At 42.3% G+C, this 20,603-nt stretch overlaps 1 protein-coding gene and 1 long non-coding RNA gene across 4 annotated transcripts in view; one reads left to right on the top strand and one right to left on the bottom strand.

Moving 5' to 3' along the window:
* The window catches only part of LOC132540822 (uncharacterized), a 478,519-nt gene that overhangs the window by 103,756 nt on the left and 354,160 nt on the right, over nt 1-20,603 (bottom strand). The window lies entirely within an intron of this gene.
* The window catches only part of SLC44A1 (solute carrier family 44 member 1), a 200,347-nt gene that overhangs the window by 72,217 nt on the left and 107,527 nt on the right, over nt 1-20,603 (top strand). For all 3 annotated transcript variants that reach the window (XM_060199059.1, XM_060199058.1, XM_060199060.1), the window contains 2 exons: nt 3,099-3,241; nt 20,168-20,304. In XM_060199059.1, the coding sequence (XP_060055042.1) occupies nt 3,099-3,241; nt 20,168-20,304 (280 nt within the window). The remainder of the gene's footprint in view (nt 1-3,098; nt 3,242-20,167; nt 20,305-20,603) is intronic.

Genomic DNA, 20,603 nt, shown 5'->3' with positions numbered 1-20,603 from the left:
GGATCCCTGTAAGTAGCTCACAGTCCATGGTCACAGCTAGGAACATTCTAGGCTGTGCTCATTTCAGGACCAGACTTCCTCGAGTGGCAGAGTATGTTGGCCCAACCTCCCCCTGGAGGATGGGACAGTCCCTACCATTGTTGATCCTCATAGAGGGCCAGGTCCTATAGGGGCCCACAAAGGGCTCCATTATGTTGTTCCTGATGGAGATGACCAGTGATGGGGGATCTGTTAGAGGTCTAGACCCATTTTATATGGGAATCCCGGGATTCGCCGACTAGGCCCCTGGGTGACAGGGTGGCCTTCTGAATTTCTAGTACTCTGTGACACTTCTTATTAAAACATGGTATTGACATGCTAAGCCACCAGACCTCCTCATAGTTATCCCCATTTCCAGTTTTTTGTTCAGCGGAGGGTTTTCTAATTAGAAGTTCACAGTGTACTTCAAATGCTATGATTTGCACATAGGAACGCAGGGAGTCACTTTTTTTTTTTTTTTTTTGGTTTGGTCATGGCTTACTATTGACTTGAAGTTGTAAGGTGAGACTGATTGCCCTGCAGCGCCCTTGAAGCTAATCAGGAGAGAGGAATTGGGTCAGTAGGATGAGGGTGAGTGACTCTAACCCAGATGCCAGCCATTAGTGCTGCTTTGCGGCAGACAGGAGCTAACATTTATTGAGATTGTTACAGCCAGTAAGGAGAGGGAGGCCAAGATGGGTAGAAGGAGGAGAAGTTTATTACACTGACGGGCCAGAGCCTGGAGTACTCCTGAGAAAGTGCTCACCCCCCCAACCTTGGTGAAACTGCCTTGTAGAGTCTCTTCCAAGTCTATACACACAAGCAAGCAAACCAGAAAGTATAGAAGCAAAACTCAGAGCAGTTAGCCCTTGCAGTTACAGGTACAGGGGGCTGTACAACCCACCACCACAAATAGCAATGACGTTTTCAGTTAACAGATGCATTGTTTATGGGATGGAATATTTCGCTCTACCGATGACGGAGTCATTTGACCTGGTTCTGACCTAACCTGTTTTTAGGTATTCCAATTCTCTTTGTTTTCTACTTATCTTTTTTTTTTTAATTTTAAAAATATTTTAAATTTATTTTCCCTTTTGTGGCCCTTGTTGTTTTTTACTGTTGTTGTAGTTATTACTTTTGTTGTTATTGATGTCGTTGTCGTTGGACAGGACAGAGAAATGGAGAGAGGAGGGGAAGACAGAGGGGGAGAGAAGGATAGACACCTGCAGACCTGCTTCATCGCCTGTGAAGCTACTCCCCTGCAGGTGGGGAGCGGGGGGCTCAAACTGGGATCCTTTTCATTGGAGTATGGTTCAGGGGAGAAGGTTTTCCTCTGAGGTAATTCACTGAATTGCATCCCCCCCCCCCCCCCACTGTAGGCCTGAGAACTAGAAGGACTGCTTACACCAGTACTGCCGGTGATACTTGGGGCGGTTTCTGTACTCATCAGCCACTTCTGTAAAAATAGTAAAAACTTAACTTTGCAGGGGGGCTGGGCTTTGACTAACCTGGTTGACTGCACATGTTCTAATACATAAGGAGCTAGGTTCTAGCCCCCAGGCCCCACCTGCAGAGACAAGTGGTGAAGTAGCGTTGTAGGTGTCTCTCTCCCTCTCTGCTTTCCCCTTCGCTCTCAATTTCTCTATCAAATAAATAAATATTTTTTAAAACTCAGCTTTTTTTCAGTGATAAAGCTGGAAGAATATATGTGTTTTTTAAATATTTTAAAAGTATTATACTTATATATTTACTGATAGAGACCGGGAGACGTTGAGAGGGAAGGAAGAGAGATAGAGACCTGCAGCACTGCTTTTCCAGCCCTGCAGCTTCTCCCCTGAAGCAGGGGTTTGAACCTAGGTCTTTACACACATTAACATGCACTCAGCCAGGTGAATCTCCTTCCTAGGCTTTTTTTTTTTTTTTTTTTTTTTTTATAAAAAGGAAACATTGACAAAACCAGACCATAAGAGGGTTACAACTTCACACAGTTCCCACCACCAGAACTCCGTATCCCATCCCCTCCCTTTATAGCTTTCCTATTCTTTATCCCTCTGTAATCAATGACCCAGCATCATTATGGGGTGCAGAAGGTGGAAGGTCTGGCTTCTGTAATTGCTTCTCCACTGGACATGGGCGTTGGCAGGTGGATCCCTACTCCCAGCCTGCCTCTCTCTTTCCTAGTGGGGTGGGGTGGGGCTCTGGGGAAGCGGAGCTCCAGGACACATTGGTGGAATGAGTCCCCTCCCTAGTCTTATCTGCCATTATAATAATTTTATCAGTAGTGATTCACCACACTTCCTGTTCTTGTGCCCTGTAGACTGCACTTGAGTACAGGCTTTTATTGCTTTGCAGGCCTGATAAAGTTGCCTGGTAGTATCTGATGCTACAATGACGCATACTCCCAAGGAACCAAGTGACCTTTGTGGCCCACAGGCTCAGCACCTCTCTCGCCTTGAGCCTCTGTAATTCGGCCTGGTCGTGCTCCTGGTGTGATCCTTTGGCCTGAAAGCCGCGTTACATTGGAAGGAAACAGGATGTTTTTAAAAAAACAAGCACTAAAGTAACACTGACTCGATTCCCCCCCCCCCCCCCCCCCCCGTATGTCTGTTCTTTGATTTTTAAAAACATCATCAGTTGCGGCTGTCTGCTTAACAGGTCCTCCTTCTTCTTTCACAACTAAGTAAAGCTAAAGAGTGAAGGGCCTGGTGCTCTTTGACCTCCATTAGCTTCTTCATCATGGGGATGAGAGAGAACGGAGGGTAAACACCTAGCACAGAGCAGGTATTTAATACCCAGAAACTGCTATTATGATTACTATGACACAATGCACAAATGATCTTAGGACGCACAGGCTCGAGTGAGTCCGGCTTTGTTACAGCAGTAAATAGTGTTTCCCTACGGATTTCTTTGTGCCGCCCATGTGAAGTCCAAGGGAAACAGAGGAGTAGTGTTTGCGGCGAAGAAAGACAGCTCTTTGTTCCCATCCACAGACAAAAGAAGCTCATTATTGTAGCAAGTAGTGACTGTTGCTATTGAAATGGTTTATTTGTAATTTTTTTTTCTGCTTCTTTTTTCTCTAGGGATTTATTTGTGGCTTTTCAGTAGCAACAGGTGCAGCAGCAAGACTAGTGTCAGGATACGACAGCTATGGAAATATCTGTGGGCAGAGAAATGCAAAGTTGGAAGGAATGCCAAACAGTGGCATGGACCACACCCACCGGAAGTGAGTAGACTTGCTGAATGACAAACACTGGAAATCTGGAAGGAGGCTGGTGGGGGAAATCCTACTTTTCTTACTGCTATAGAGCTAATGTCTTACTGAATGTTATTTTTATATGTTTCCTGCTTGTGTTTTATTATTATTTTTTTAATTATCCACGTTCCTGTTTTAGACTTAAAATTAGCACATTTCCCAGGGAACAAAATTAGCTATTATGCTAAAATGAGTGACATTAAGATTATAGTGTGTAAAGACTTGATTTACGAGTTGCTGTACTCTGTTTTCCTAGTAGCTTTAGATTGTACACTGAAATTTAACCTGGACAATAGCATAGTGTTTTTCTTTCTAAGATCATAGTTGACAGAAAGCAGAGGAGTAATAATGAATTTCAGAATATTAGAACAACAAAGAATCATTTTATGTTGTATCACCTATAAGTACACATCTGCTTCCAATTTTATAAAAAGTACCCTTTTCTGGTCAGATGTTAAAATTTGTCTTAAAGACCTGGTGGGTACACTCAGTTCTGAGTGTACACATCACCATGCACAGGGACCCAGCTTCAGATCCTCACTCCCCACCTGCAGGAGGGAAGGTTTCTCACGCCTCTCAATTTCTCTCTGTCCTGTCAAATATAAGGAAAGAACATAAATGTTTAAAATTTTATCTTGGCTCTCTTCTTTGTTTCTTTCAAGATAATTGTCACTCGGGTTATCACTGGAGCTCAGTGCTGGCACTACAAATCCACCACTCCTGGTGGCCATTTTTCCTGTTTGTTTTCTCTCTTCTACTTTATTTACCAGGACAGAAAGATTTTGAGGGGGGTGGGGATAGAGAGGGAGATAGAAAGGTAGACACCTGCCACCCGATTCACCACTCATGAAGTGATGCACCTGCAGGTGGGGAGCAGGGGCTCGAACCTGGGTCCTGTGCATGGTCACTTGTGCACTCCATCAAGTGTGCCACCATCCAGCCCCTTTATTTTAGGTTTTCTGTGTTCACCTGTTAGATTTTATGAAATTCTTGGATGAATTGCATATTTATCTTTTAAAGACCTATCACTCTGTTTCTCATATCTAGTTGACAAAACCTATTTTATCAAGCATATTTTGTATATGATGTTAAAATACTGTCGAAGCTCTGTATTGTTGCAGTGACTTTTATTAAACACTTCAGTATTTAAATAGGTCTTGAAAATTAACCATGTTAACTTTAAGATAATAGTTTAAGCCACTCAATCAATGCATCTTCTAGGAAAAGAAAAGGCTGAAGTGTAAAACAGTTTGGGTTCCATAACTCTTTTGTTTTGTTTTGTTTTTGGCCATAGTTCTATTATGAAGTACTTTTCAATATTTAATAACTATTTTTATTATATAAATGTGTTGATTAAATCTTGGCCCCTAGTGAAAATTTAAGATTGATTTGCGAAATTTACAGACTTGAACAAATCCAAATTATCATACTTTGGAGATAATCCCTGTTAAACGAAGGCATAATGAGGTGGCTGTGGTGGACATTTGTGTAGCTATCATCTGCAAGCGGAGGGTGCCACCCGGTGTGGGAGGTGTACCAGAGACTTAAAGTAGTCGAAATGACTTTCCCGGGAGTTTTGTAGAGAGTGGACTTTCTAGACAGTGAACCTATATCCTGTGACAGAGGTGTGAACAGCGAACCCTTTGAGAGTAATTCGGAGGATTTACTCACTGATTTGTTTTTATTTGAGATTTATTTACTGAGTGAGAGAAGGAGAACTAGAGCGTACTCTGGAACACACTTATAGGTGTTAAGGCCTGTAAGTCCTAGGGTGGACTGATGTCACTTCCAGGGCTGCGGTATTTATTTATGCTTCTTTTTGCTTATCTGACGGTTAGCATACATTTAGGGCCCTCTCGTTTTTCATAGCAAGATAGCCCATATGCGTATTTATATGCTTTCTGTTTTGAAACAATTTCAGACTCCTATAGAAGCTGCAACAGGAGTCCCGTCTATCTCTTTGGTGTGTGTGTGTGTGTGTGTGTGTGTGTGTGTGTGTGTGTGTGTGTGTGTGTGTAACATGCATGCTGCCAGGTAGCTATTTCAGCTCCTTGACATTGACCAAGGATAAAATATCACCATTTAAATAATCAAAGAGATAGGAAGAAGCTATTCCTTTCTGTCTTACTGCTTGCACGAAGCTCTGAGTACGCCTCTGACTCATTTCATAACTTGACAGTGATCTCAAGCATACTCTAAGAGATTTGGTATAAATGCCACATTTCACATGTCAGCCTAGAGAAGTTCGTTGGATCAGTTTTTAATTTCCCCAAAATATTTCTAATCTTTGTATTATTCTATTTGCATTTTGGCCTCTTAGAAAGAGTGTACTTGTTATTTTTTTTTTTTTTTAAGGTGGTTGCTGGGCTGGGGAGATAGCATAATGGTTATGCAAATACCTTAAAAGTCTGAGGCTCTGAGATCTCACGTTCAATCCCCAGCACCACCATAAACCAGAACTGAGCAGTGGTCTGGTCTCTTTCTCTCAGTATCTTTCCCTCTAAATCTCTTTCTCATTAAAAATAAAATAAGTGAGAAAAAATATATATTTTTTTAAAAAGGTGGTTGCCTTTCCCTACACATAGCCTGTTTAGGAGTGGTGCTTTAGTAGCTGTAGGGGAGGAGTTTCCCAAGTAGAATTTTCCATCTAACTCACATATGTGTCTTTAAAAAAAAAATTTTTTTTTAAATAATGGTTGACAAGATTATGGGGATAAGAGTGGTATAATTCCACACAATTGCCACCACCAGAATTCCATATCCCATCCCCTCCTTTGGAATCTTCTTCCCTATTGTTTATCCCTTTAGGAGTACAAACCAAAATTCTTTATGAGGTACAGAAGGTGGGAGATCTGGTTTCTGTAATTGCTTCTCCGCTGGACATGGGCGTTGACAGGTGGATCTGTGCCCCCAGCCTGTTTCTATCTTTTCCTAGTAGGGCAGGGCTCTGGGGAGTTGGGTTCCTGGACACAAGTGGTGAGTTTGTCTGCCCAGGGAAGTCAATTTGATGTCATAATAACATCTGCAACTTGAAAAAGTTGCAGGTGGCTGAAAGCATTAAGATATAAAGCAGAGCAAATTGTTTAATAGTCAGGAACCTAAAGGTAAGAATATAGTGGATGAAATTGGGGGCCTTCACACTAGAAGAAACCAGGAGTCCATTTTAGTTATATTCCAAGGGGCTCAAGACTACTAATTTCTGCTTGAGCCCAACAGCTAACATGCAAGTGGGCTAAAAGTATTTGTCTGGGAAGATGGTGTCAGAGTTGGAAATAGGACTAGAAAGCTGGATCAGGGCAGAGAGTAGCTCCCAAATATGGGAAAAATATATAAATACCATTAACTGTAAACCCCATCGATCTGACCTAGGGCCCGTATCTATTAATATTCAGCACAGGAGCCTGTATAGCCTCTGCATCCCTGTGGGTCTGAGCTCACAGTCCATGGTCACAGCTGGGCGCATTCTAGGCTGCACTCATGTCAGGACCCGTCTTCCTCGGGTGACAAGAGTCTGTTGACGCAGCCTCCCTCAGGAGTGGGGCAGTTTCTACCGCTGTTGTTCTACATTGAGGGCAAGGTCCTGGAGAGGCCCACAAGAGGGTTGATGATGCTGTTCCTGATGAAGATGACCAGTGATGGTGGAGAGAGGGATCTGTTAGAGGTCTAGGCCCATCATTTTTTGTGTGGGAATCCCAGGATTCCCTGACTAGGGCCCCGGATGATGAAGTGGCCTGGCAGTGACCAAAAGGGCCATCATCAGAGTGTGTTGGTCTCTTGCCCTTATCCAGCTTTTGTAGTCCTTTATCTAACAAGGTGAGACCTAAGAGTGGTTGAAGGAAGTGAAATAGGAAGTAGGTGAGGAGGGTATCTAGGTTTTTTAAGTTAGAGGAAAATACCTTAAAGTCAAGGGTGTGCAGTAGTCTACAGTGACTCAGTAAGTGTAGCAAGCAAGTAGGAAAAAAAATAGCTTCAAATAAAATAAATAGCATCAAATAGCATCTGCTTGGACTTGAAACTTACTCTGATTTCTCTTTCTTTCTCCTCTCCATATGAACTTTTAAGTGCTAAACTGTCTTAAGTCAGTCTATCCGTAAATGGTGTTTTTTTTTTTAAATGAATGCTAAATTTTCAAATTAATTTTTCCCAAGCAAGTCTGTATTATTTAGATAAGCAAGCAGGTAGAAAGCCTTTGTATTTCTTTTACTCCATCTTCTTTTTTGCTGCAAATGTCTTGGCCAACTCCTTTTATACTCACCATCTATACATCTTTGACTTTATTGTGAACACCAGACCCTCCTAGAGAGAGAGATATACACATATATTTGGCAACTATTGTGTCTGCTTTTACTTCCATTTGACCTTGATCATTAAAATTTAGTTATCACTGAGTTAACATTTTCACACAGTTGTATGATTTCACATTTGCCATACACATGTGCAACATACTGCACCCCCACCAAAGCGCCACTCCCATTCCTGTGTCTTGCCGCGGACCACCACAGCGGATGAGCAGCAGGAGGGTCAGGGGTCTCAGAAGGTGACCTCCCCGGTGGGTCAGGAGTCGGCGCAAGGGAGAACAGATAGACACCACACTCTATTGGAGGATGAATCTGGACTCATTTTAATAGTGAAACTGCATTAGCTTTTATACTTTTTTCAGGTTGCCTAAACAACCAGCTTAGCAATAAGCATCATAGTCTTGTGGCTTTGGCAGGCTACATGTTACTCCCCTTTTACTGTAAAGAATGTAACAATACTTAATTTCGCCCTGTTCTCAGGGGAGTTCATACCCAGAATTGTTTTTGACTTTTGCAGAGGGCTCTTTCTATCATTAATTTTCTATGGGGGGTCTACGGATCTTTGCATAGTCGTGGACCACTGCTCATCTAGATCTGGTACAGTTTAACTATTAATCTTTCTTTGTTTCAATACGTCAACTTGTACCTGGGAAGCCTCAATCTCTGCATTCTTTCTTTGAGGGGCAGGTCATAACATGACTTCTTTTGTCCGTTTATGTTGATCCACCTTCCCCACTTTCATAATGTAACTTTCAAATATGCCCCTGTGTAAGGGAGAGGGGATGCTTCTGACTCTCCATTCCCACCAGGCACTGCCAAAGCACTATTAATCAATTGTGACAGTATAATTATTTGTAGCAATAACGGGGGGAGAATGTGTCATCCCATTCTCGTCCTCCTGCCCAGCTTCTTTGAAGTCTGAATGCCGGTCCAGAGGAGATGACTCTGTCATGCTCCCTGGCGTTCTTGATGGGGCGCCACAGTGTCTGCTCACAGGTGTGTGTGTGTGTGTGTGTGTGTGTGTGTGTGTGTGTATGTGTGTAATATTTGTTAATAGTTATTTGCAAAATTATAAGATAATGAGGGTATAATTCCACACCATCCCCACCACTGGAGTTCTGTGTCCCCACCCCCCTCCAGCAGAAACTGCAGTGGTTCTCCCAAGGTCATTAAGTCACACCCATGCCTTTGAATACTTTGGAAAATCACCCTTCTTTTTTCTTCTTCCCACTCAGCTAAGTAAAACAATGCTTGACTTCCTCTGGTGGTTTCCAAGTTCTTTTTTCATCATCTCTCTGATGGTATAAAGACAAAGATTCTTGGTCATACCATTTCTGATCCTGATGGAATTAGAGTTCAGAGCTCTCTGGGCATCTTTTTTAGCAATTCCCTCTCTTGGAATATGGACCAAAATTCTTTGGGGAGCAGAAGGGAAGGAGTTCTGGCTTCCACAGTTGCTTCTTTGCTGGACACGGTTACCATAATTTCCTTTTGCTCTATAGTGTCTGAGATGGCTTTATCTATTTTTTTTCTATTACCATCTTTTTAAGATTTTCACTGTTTTGTGGTTGTGCCTACGGAGTGTGAAGCCCCTCTCCCTCCCGTGTTTGTTAGCTTCCCATGTGACTGTTTGTCATGCTTGCATATCTGGCTGTTTGATCTGCTCCATCCTTTATACTCTGATGGGATTCAGTTCTTTAAATGATAGCTTTTATTTTGTCATTTCTCTGTTCAAGGGGTTTTTCCCTCTAGTGTTTCTGACTATGGACTCTGCAGTATACTATCAAACTCTGTACAGAGTAGACCCATTGGATCTGTCCATTCTTCTCTCACTATTTCTTTCAGCAGCATTGTTCTCTGTATTATCAGTTTATCTTATCTCTGTCCTGTTTCTTCTACCTCACTGTCAATCTGAATTCTTGAGCAACTTGTGGGCCTTAAACTAACATCTTCATGAAATATATCAAAATGACATTTTTTTATTTCTCATCACTTCGCTGTCCTTTTTGATTTCTTCTTCTCATGACTTTGCTGTTCCAAGCTGAACTTCATAAGATTCAGAAAGACAGACAGAGGGAGAGAGGAAAAGGTATCACAGTACACACCTGAGCTGTTCGCCATGCTGTGGGAGCCAGGCTTGGGTTGTGTACATGGCAAAGGCTCGCCATCTTGGGGAGCTGTCTTCCTCTCCCCCCATGGAGATTCTTCACTGTATTACCTGAATTGTCTCATGACCATTTCCCTGATGCCTTTATAGTGTTCTCTTAATACTGTGTGTGTGTGTGTGTGTGTGTGTGTGTGTGTGTGTGTGTGAGAGAGAGAGAGAGAGAGAGAGAGAGAGAAAGAGAGAGCTACCTATATTTATCATCAGTAGCTAGGCAACAGTATTACCATAACCTTTAGTGACAAGACATTCATTATTTCACAGTTTCTATTGGTGAGTATTTCACATGCGACTTTCTTTGGTCTCCTGTCTCAGAATCCCTCACAAGGCAACAGCCAAGGTGTCACTCAGGTCTTACGAGAAACTTAAATATAAAAGGCTCCTTTTTAAATCAGTGTGGTTGTTGTCAGTGCACAGACCTGAAGCTCAAAAGATAAGGGTGACTGCCAGAGGATCTCAGTTTGTTTTTTTGTTTGTTTGTTTATAAAATGGAAGAATTGACAAGACCATAGGATAAGAGGGGTACAATTCCACATAATTCCCACCACCAGAACTCCATATCCAATTCCCTCCCTTGATAACTTTCCTATTTATATTAGGAAAGATCCTAATTAGATCCCTATTATAGGGATCTCTGGGAGTATGGACCCAGCATCATTATGAGGTGCAGAACATGCCCGCTGAACATGGGCGTTGACAGGTTGATCTGTACTCCCAGCCTGTCTCTCTCCTCACTTATTGACAGGACTTAAGAAACAAAGAAAATTAAGATAAGGCACTAGTTGAGAGTGTTTTGCAGAGAAGAATTGAGAAATCTTACACATGTGCCAACAACTGTATTTCCTGTTGACTGCAAACCATTAATCCTCCCAATAAAAAATATTAAAAAAAATAGCATCTAGTTCTGTTTGTAGGTGGAGAAAAGATTGAAAGGGAGGATTTATTTTTTTTCTACTATGAATATTCCTTTGTTTTGGGTTCCTAGGGTGAGAGCAATGGCTCTTGGTTTGCATAAGTTATTACAAACTCAGGTGAAGGTTAGTAGGGAGCAACCTTTATTCCTCTCTCTCTGGGATTTATATCACTACTACAACTTCGCCATTCTGAAAATAGTCCTATCACAAAACTTGTTTGTGACCACTTTATTTGCACTTCAGACTTTTTCTAGTATCTCACTCAGCAGCATTGACTCCCCCTGCCCCATGTGTGTGTATATATTCTTTATTCTTTATCTTTTTTCTGTCTTTTTAATTGATCTTTTGTGTTTTCTTTTTAATTTTTATTTATAAAAAGGAAACACTGACAAAACCATAGAATAAGAGGGGTACAACTCCACACCATTCCCACCACCAGAACTCCGTATCCCATCCCCTCCCCTGATAGCTTCCCTATTCTTTATCCCTCTGGGAGCATGGCTCTGGGTAGGCAGGGCTCTAGGACACATTGGTGGGGTCATCTGCCCAGGGAAGGCCAGTTGGCATCATGTTAGCATCTGGAACCTGGTAGCTGAAAAAAGAGTTAACATATAGAGCCAAACAAGTTGTGACTAATCATGAACCTAAAGGCTAGGATATTGCAGATGAAGATTTGAGGGGGGGGGGGGTCTCCATTTTGTAGATAGTTAGTAGGCCTATTTTAGTTATATTTACCAAAGGACCCATGACTATACTAGTTTGTTTTTTTTTTTTTTTTTGATCCTGACATATGATATGCAGGTGGATCCAAGTTATTATCTGGGGAGATGATGTCTTTATTCTTTATTTTTTCTCAAAGGAAGCCATTTGAAGTTGTAATCACAGATAAAGGTCTGTGGTCATAAAGTATCTCCCAGATTTCAAATAATGGTAATTGGATATATAGGAATTAGAGCTCTTAGCAGGGTAGTGGCATGCATAATATATGAGTGTAATCTTCAGGGACATTTTATTTGAAACATTTTTCAAGTTATCTCATAATCTGTAATAAGCTTTTCTAGTGAAAATCAGAATCTGAGTTTTACTTGCTTTCTTGAACTTTTTTAATTCCTCGGAAATGCACAGCTTAGAATGTTTGTTTCAAAATAATACTTGGAATCACCATTCCCCTCCGTTTTACATGTTTTATTTCTAGAAATCTCGGAAGCACGAGTGGCTTGATGGAGAAAGTAGTGTCAGGACTCACACTCCACAGCCCATCTGATCCTGTTCTTTCTGTTATCACTGACTTGTTGCATCTTTTCTGAGCAGCTGCACACTGGCTCCTATGTCTTGCTGACACTGAGCCCACTGGTCATCCTTGTGGGAATTAAAAGAAATAAACAACACTTAAGCAAATTCAGAATTCAGTGATTTTACCAGTAGATGAAATATAATAAAAAAGATATTGGTGTATTGCTCCAAAAACAAAGAGCTCTGGAGAAAACATACAGGGAGAGGTGCGGGGAAAGGAGGCGTTCAGGCCCTGGGACATGATGATGGACTTAATTAAGGGGGAAGCCTGATTTGCAGACATCTGTCTTGCCAAGATGAAGAATTGTACCCCTATGCCAACAACTGCACTGTAAACCTCCCAGTGGGGGGAGGGGGAAGAAGAAGCAAAAGAAAGAAAAAAGAGTATTTGTTTTATTGAAAAATTAATTCTGAGAGGACAGGCAGCAGCACACCTGGTTAAGTACGCTAGGACCCAGGTTCAAGCCTCTGGTCCCCACCTGCAGGGGAAAAACTTCATGAGTGGTGAAGCAGGACTGCAAGTGTCTCTTTCTCTTTTTCTTTCTCTTTCTCTCTTTCTCTTTCCCTACCTCCCCCTCTCAATTTCTCTCTCTAGCCAATAATAAATAAATAGAACTATTTTTAAATGAACTCCGACAAGCTATAGGACCAACAACAAAGAATTCGTTGTTTTGAAGTTTTCTGTGTTTCTAGTTTCTGCACCCAAGGGAAACCGTCCGGCAGTAGTCTTGACCTTTTTCTTTAATTTTTTCTTTCCATAGAGTTTTTTAAATTAATGACTTGATAGTGGTTTATAGGAATATAAGGTTATAGGGGCTATCGTTCCACACTGAACCTACCACCAAAGTTGTGTGTTCCCATCCCTGGGCTTTCATTTTTTCTCAATTGTTCCACGCTGTATGAGCTGTTATAAGCCTACCTTTTAAAGTCTACAGTTGTGCATATGTGGTGTGGGTGTGTGTATGGGGGTGGGGGCGGGGAGAAAGAAAGGAGGAAAAGCCACCCAAAGTGCTGTTCAGGCATTTGTAGTGCCGAGATCAGCTAGGACTTGCTGCTTTTCTTGTTTGTAGCTCCTGTGCTCTGCCAGTGGAATCCCCACGCCCATGCCCATGCCCACGCCTGGTTACTCTGAAGCTGCTCTTTAAGTCTAAGCGCATCATGATTCCTCTCTGACTCATTCTTTAGGCGCTGGCTTCAGACATGCTCTCCTCTGGAGTCCCACCTTGATTCTTTCATGGAGACTGCTTCTACAGACCCTTTTTGACGCATCCTCTGCTAGCCTCTTTCTCTGTGTAGCATTTACACCTTGTTTTTGAATCACTTCCCCCCCCCCCGCCCCCAGTCTAGACTGTAAATGCTGAGATGGGAGACAGTCCTCTGTGTTGCTGTTTTAGTTTGCCCTGCATCTTGCAAAGGTGTGTAATCAATTTCTGTTGAATGCATGAGAAGATTCATCGCTACCTAAAATGTCTGCTTCCTTTTCCTCTACCCCCTACACCGCTTGGCTAAGGTTTAGGCCATGTGCATCCACTTAACAGCTCAACCAGGAAAGATGGAGCGCCTTGCTTAGTTCAGACACTACTTTAGGTGCAGAGGGTGTGCTCATTGACTTGACTGTCAGTCTTCTAGAGAAAAACGTGCCCAGAACCCGAGGGTGTAATGAGGAATATTTGAGGAACAGAAAGCAGATCAGTGGGAAGAAGCTGGGAAGTTCATTGTAGGTATGTTCCAAAGGGTTCCTGGGTTCTTTTAAATTGTACCAGTTTTTGTGTGCTGGATCCACAGCTTCTGATATAGCACAGCCTTTGGGGGAGCAGCTGGAGTCTCCTGGCTTGCATGATTAGGCTTGCCTTGTTGGCACCCCTCACCGGGTGAGCACAAGCTTCTCTGCAGTCTGTCCTTATGGACAGCAGAAGCCTTCGCAGGTGCTCGGTGTTCCTTGTGGTGTGATTCACTAACGGTGACATAGTCTGTGGAAGAGCCTATCTACCTTGTAAATTGATATGAGGTAATAATCATAAAAATGATCAGACTCCATCTTCATTCCCCTGGGTGAAACACATGTCAGCAACCACCAGAGTAGACAGTGACCGAGGGACTTTGCAGCCGGCTCTCCAGCTTTCGTGCCACAGAGTTTCAGCTCTGATTAGAGAGGAGAGACGCCAAATTTGGCAGGAGGTGGCCAGCAGACCTAGTATCTGCTGGCCACCTTTTACTCCCAGAAAGCCTTGCCCCAGCACGTTGTCATGGCAGCAGGAGGCAGTTTTATGGCAGCCCTCATCACTGAAGCAGCACTGCCCTGTCCTGGCCTCTTCTCCACCCTCCAACCTGAGGACCTGGTAACAACACCAGAGGTAACGTCACTCAGCCATAAGCCATAACCTTTTCAAAGCATGTTGCTTCGTGGGATGGAGCTGTAGGCTTCTCCGGGTTCTTAGCATGGCTGTCCCATCCCGTTTCTCCTTGGTACGCCATCCTTCCATGCCTCATCCTGTAGATCATCTTAGAAGATTACTTGCACTTATTTTTTGTACTTTTTTTTAATGCTTTTTTTTTGTTTCTATGCTCCTATACATACATTCCCCCCCCCCCCTTTGCTTAAAAGGCCTTCTTCCACATCTGTTTGGAAAATTCCTATGTATTTACAAAATAGGGTTTAGATACTGACACACACACACACACACACACACACACACTCTCCCTCTCTCTCTCTTTCTCTGTAATAATCCCTCTTACTCCGTGTCCTGTGTACAGAATGACATTCTTTCCTCTGCCATATCAACAGATCACAACACTGCCACACATCACATGATTTTAAAATGAGTGTGTGTGTGTGTGTTTAATTTTTTAAATTAAATGTATTTATTATTGGATAGAGACAGAGAGAAATTGAGAGGGGAGGGGGAGATAAAGAGGGAAAGAGAGGGAGACTGGGCGGTAGCACAGCAGGTTCAGCGCACATGGCAAAAATCACAAAGACCCACACAAGGACCCCGATTCAAGCCCCTGGCTCCCCACCTGCAGGGGGGTCACTTTATAAGCAGTGAAGCAGGTCTACAGGTGTCTGTCTTTCTCTTCCTCTCTCTGTCTTCCCCATCTCTCTTGATTTCTCTCCATCCTATCCAACAATAATAATAATAACAAGGACAACAAAAATGGAGATAAAAATAGCCTCCAGGAGCAGTGGATTCATAGTGCAGGCACTGAGCCCCAGCAATAACCCTGGAGGCATTAAAAAATTTTTTTAAAGAGGGAAAGAGAGATACCTGCAGCCCAGCTTCACCACTCCTGAAGCTTTCCTCCTGCAGCTGGGGGCCAGGGGCTTGAACCTGGGTCCTTGGGCTCTGTAACGTGTGCCCTTAGCCAGGGGTACCACTGCCTAACTCTCTGTGCTGTGTTTTTTTTTTTTCCCCAGGGTTATTGTTGGGGCTCGGTGCCTGAACTACAAATCCACTGCTCCTTGGCCACTTTTCCCCCATTTTACTGGATAAAGACAAATTGAGAGAGGAGGGGAGAGAAAGACAGACACCTGCAGACCTGCTTCACTGCTTTTGAGGTGACCCTCCCACTTCATGTGGGGAGCAGGGGCTCAAACCCAGATCCTTGAGTGGGTCCTTGTGCTTTATACTATGTGCACTTAACCCAGTGCACTGCCACCCGGCCCCATGAGTGTGTATTTTTGTCTCTTCTTCTTTAGACTGTAAGCTACTTATATCCAAGAGGTTTTTGTTATTGTTTTTGTTGTTGTTTGTTTGCTTGTTTTATGAATTTTGAATTTCCCAGGTCTGTCTCAGGAGCAGGCAGCTAAATGAATACTTTTTTTTTTTTTATAAAAAGGAAACACTGACAAAACCATAGGATAAGAGGGATACAGGAGTCGGGCAGTAGCACAGTGGGTTAAGCGCAAGTGGCGTAAAGCACAAGGACCAGTGTAAGGATCCCAGTTCGAGCCCCCGGTTCCCCACCTGCAGGGGAGTCGCTTCACCTGCAGTGAAGCAGGTCTGCAGGTGTCTGTCTTTCTCTCCCCTTCTCTGTCTTCCCCTTCTCTCTCCATTTCTCTCTGTCCTATCCAACAATGACAACATCAATAATAACTACAACAATAAAACAACAAGGGCAGCAAAAGGGAATAAATAAATAAATATTAAACTAAAAAGAGGGATACAACTCCACACAATTCCCACCACCAGAACTCCCATCTTCCATCCCCTCCCTTGATAGCTTTCCTATTCTTTATCCCTCTGGGAGCATGGACCCAGGGTCATTGTGAGATACAGAAGGCCCGGCTTCTGTAATTGCTTCCCTGCTGAACATGGGCGTTGGCAAGTTGATCCATGCTCCCAGCCTGTCTCTCTCTTTCCCTAGTGGGGCCAGTTCTGGGGAAGCGGAGCTCCAGGACACATTGATGGGGTCGTCTGTGCAGGGAAGTCTGGCTTCTTAATGATCACTAAGTGCATGAAGCATTCTCACAGTATCATGCTTCAAAGACAACACTATCAGAGTCGAGGAAGGATTGACCTGACCTCGTCAACCAATTGACTTGGTTGGTCTTTAACTTACTCCTCACTGTTTATTTTTAATTTCTAGTTTGAGTTAAAGTAGCAGTTGTTTAAAAAAAAAAAAAAAAGACTTGGGAGTGTCTCTACCCAGGGGTTTGAGTCAGTGTGGCCTTTGACAAGTTGTCCAGGTTTTAGACTCCTCTTGTTGGATAAGATGTTTGAGGAAAGCACCTAAGATGTTCAGTGGCCCAAACTGACTGAATTCTTGGTAAATTTCATTTTCTTTACTTTCCCTTCCCCTTTAAAGACGGTGAAGGCAGAACTAGACGTTTAACCCATTTTTACATTTTCCCCACCAGGCTTATAACTGAGGTTCTATGAATTCAGGGTGGATTATTATCATTAGTCCTCCTAAAATATTTGCTTATTTATCAGCTGATTGAATTTTACCTGAGTTTTGGCTTGTGATGCAGGGGATTGAACCTGTGGCTTTGGAGCCTTGGACATGGAAAAATCTTTTTTTGTTTTCTTAATTTCTTTATCGGGGATTAATGATTTACAGTCAACAGTAAAATACAATAGTTTGTACATGTGTAGCATTTCCACATAACAATACAAGCCCCACTAGGTCCTCCTCTGCCATCATTCTGGAAAGTCTTTTTGTATAATTATTTCCCCCATGCTATTATCATTATCATTTATTATTATTATTATTATTATTATTTTAAGATAGAGGTTAAGAATCTGAGGAAGTAAAAGACAGAGTGAGATAGATGAGAGAACAGAGAAACAGTGTGACGTTCTCCCCCGTGTGGTGGCCAGGACCTTGCATGTGCTAGAGGCTGAGCTGGCCCCTCTGCCTCTTTTATTTTTTTTTAAGAATTTATTCATTTATTCATGAGAGAGATAGGAGGAGAGAAAGAACCAGACATCACTCTGGTATATGTGCTGCCAGGGATCGAACTTGTGACCTCATGGCTGAAAATCCAATGCTTTATCCACTGCACCACCTCCCAGACCACGCTTCTGCCTCTTTGACAGAATCAGTTCACTTAGCATCATCTTGCTCTGACCTTTTTTTTTTTTTAAAGTACTTGAAACTTCTTTTTTTAATTATTATTATTTTTTTATTTATTACTGGATAGAGACAGAGGGAAATTGAGAGGGGCGGGGGAGATAGAGAGACAGAGAGAGAGGTATCTGCAGCCCTGTCTCACCACTTATGAAGTTTCCCACCTGCAGATGGGGACTACGGGCTTGAACCTGGATCCTTGCGCCCTGTCATGTGTACGCTTAACCAAGTGTGTCACTGCCTGGCTCCTGGCAGTAGTCTCTCTCTACCCTGAAAAGATGGGGCGTAGGTGTGTAAGCAAGAGCCCTCAGATAAGCTCTCTCAGAATTCATGTGCCCCATTCCTTTCGCAGACATCTGGCTAACAGCAGAGTGACAGGCTGAGTGTTCTAAGGAGCCTCACCAAGATGTTTTATGTCCTTACCTGGCATCTCTCTTCGTCTTGGTTGAAAAACACCCAAGTCCAGACTGGATAGTTACAGTAGAAGTCTGGCCTGCCAATACCAGATTTATCTGAGAGTTGGTTGTTTCATGGTCAAAAAATAAGATAAAGTTACCACCTAGAGTTTGTTGTATTTGAAGTGAAAGCTGAAACTAATGTAATGATTTATTTACCTGCATAAGGGCGCTTAACCAGGTGCACCACTGCCTGGCCCATATTCCTTTTAAAAAAAAAAAAAAAAAACAGATCTTTTCAATAAACATTATTTACTGTGGTTGTCTCAAATAAAAAATAATTTGTATTCTTTCTAGACAAAAAAATGAGAATTCTAAGAAGTCAGAGATACAGTCAGAAGCCTAGCCAGGGAATAGCCTCAGCAGTAGAGTGTGTGACTTACAGGTTTGAGTCCTTGTACTGCTTGTGCCGGCCACACACTGCTCTGATTCCCTCTCTCCTGAAATGAGTAAAATGAAGATGTTTTCCAAAAGGAAAATTGCACCTCAGGAAGTGACAGCGTGGATAAATAGTGGCCTATCAAACAGGAGGTGCCAAGTTCTATTTCAGTATTGCCATGTGTCAGAGTGATGATCGATTCTCCCCCCTCCAATTGATGAATATTCTCCTATCCTTTCTCGCTCTTCTCTCTCTCCTTGCCAGTGTTATTGCTAGGGCTTGGTGCCTGTACAGGAATTCAGTGTTTTCAGGGGTCATTTCCCCCAATCTTTTCTTTCTGTTAAAGACAGAGAGAATTGAGAGGGAAAGGAGAGACAGAGAGGGAGAGAGACTGAGACACCTGCAGCTCTGCTTCACAACTTGTGAAGCTTCCCCCATCACCTGCAGATGGGGGCCAGGTTCTTGAACTTTGGTCCTTGTCCATAGTAATGGGTTTGTTCTACTAAGCGTGCCACCATCCAGCCCCAATAAAGAGATCTTTAAAAAAAATAATATTTTTTAAAAAGGAAAATTAAAAGTACTTTATTCTAATATCCAGAGATGATTTGTAGTAATTGTTGATAAAGTTCTCTTGGTTTCCATTCAACTTTATATATTCAATTTTACATAGTTTTGGAATTACATTAATTAATTTGTGAGTATGTACTTGTTAAAGGAAGTTTATAACCAAGTTGTAGTTCCTGTTGTCTTGTAATCCTAGGAAACTCCAGTATTCTTTTGGTATAAAATTAACCAAAAAGGCTAAAATTAATTACTTATAAAACTTAAGTAAACTATTTCAGATAATAAGATACACTGAACACATTTTTTAAAAATAACTTTTATTAGTGATTTAATAATTGATTTACCAAATCATAAGGTGATGATGGCATAATCCCATAGGGTTCTCATCACCAGAGTTCTGTGTCTTCATCACCTCCATTGGAAACTGCAGTGGTTCTCCCAAGGTCACTGATCTGGGCTGAATCTATGATTACTACCTGTAGCTGTGTGTCTGTATATATGTGTTTTACCTTTCTTTTAATGTTCCCACCATCACTTCCTTTCTGAGTCCTGGATGGCCTTCCTTTTTTCCTTTTCTCTCTCAGATAAGAAAACCAGGACCTGGCTTCCTCTGGTGTTTTCCAGATTCACTTCCCTTTCATTGATGGTATAAGAACAAAATTCCTGATAACAAATGCTTCCGGGTTCTGGTGGAATTGGGGGGGGGGGGTACAGGGCCACTGCTTTACTTCCCCTATCACTTAGACCTCTGGGACTATGGGCCAAAATTCTTTTGAGGGTGCAGAAAGTGGAAGATCTGGGTTCTGTAATTGCTTCGCTGCTTGACATGGGTGTTGGCTGGTGGATCCATACCCCCAGCCTGCACAGAACAAAAGTTTTACTGTAGAAAAATAGTTTGCCACGAAGATAAGGTAGCAATAACTTACAGGACTTGTGCTGAAAGGTCTTAGGCTCAAACTCCAGTACAACCATAGTCATAGCTGACTGGTGCTTTGGTCAGAAAGAAAGAAAAAACTATCATGAAAAATATAAATCTGACAGTGTCCTCATACCATATAAGCAATTTTTTTTCTCATACATACTATATAAATATATATTTTTTAGTTTGTATGTTTAAACTTATAGCATGTACATCTATGGTCAGTTTTTTTCAAGGAGTTCAGAATAGGCATTCTTTGTATTTAGATCTAGTCAGATGTATAGTTAGGCAGAACATGTTTTGTGAAATGACTTGCCAGTCTTTTTCTCCATGCTTCAGGTACGTGTTCTTTTTGGATCCATGCAATCTGGACTTGATAAACCGGAAGATCAAGTCTGTAGCACTGTGTGTGTCAGCATGTCCAAGACAAGAACTGAAAACTTTGAGTGACGTTCAGAAGTTTGCAGAGATCAACGGTGAGACATTGGGCCACCAAGTTAATGCCCATCCCTTTCCTTCATTAAATATACATATATATATTTTAATGAATTGTGATAGAAACAGAGAAATTGAGAGGAAGGGGAAAAACAGAGAGAAAGGAAGACAACTGAAGCATGGTTTCCCTGCTCCTGAAACTTCCCTCCTCCCCACATATGGGAACTGGGGGCTTGAAGTCAGGTCTTTGTGCAGGGTGATGTGTGCTCCACCGAGTATGCCACTGCCCCCCCCCACACACACACATGCACTTCATGGACTGTTATGTGACTGAATGTAA

Source organism: Erinaceus europaeus, chromosome 10 (assembly GCF_950295315.1).
Source record: "Erinaceus europaeus chromosome 10, mEriEur2.1, whole genome shotgun sequence".
Taxonomy (NCBI): domain Eukaryota; kingdom Metazoa; phylum Chordata; class Mammalia; order Eulipotyphla; family Erinaceidae; genus Erinaceus; species Erinaceus europaeus.
The sequence above is the reverse complement of the archived record's forward strand: the minus strand, read 5'-3'. Positions and strand labels throughout refer to the sequence as shown.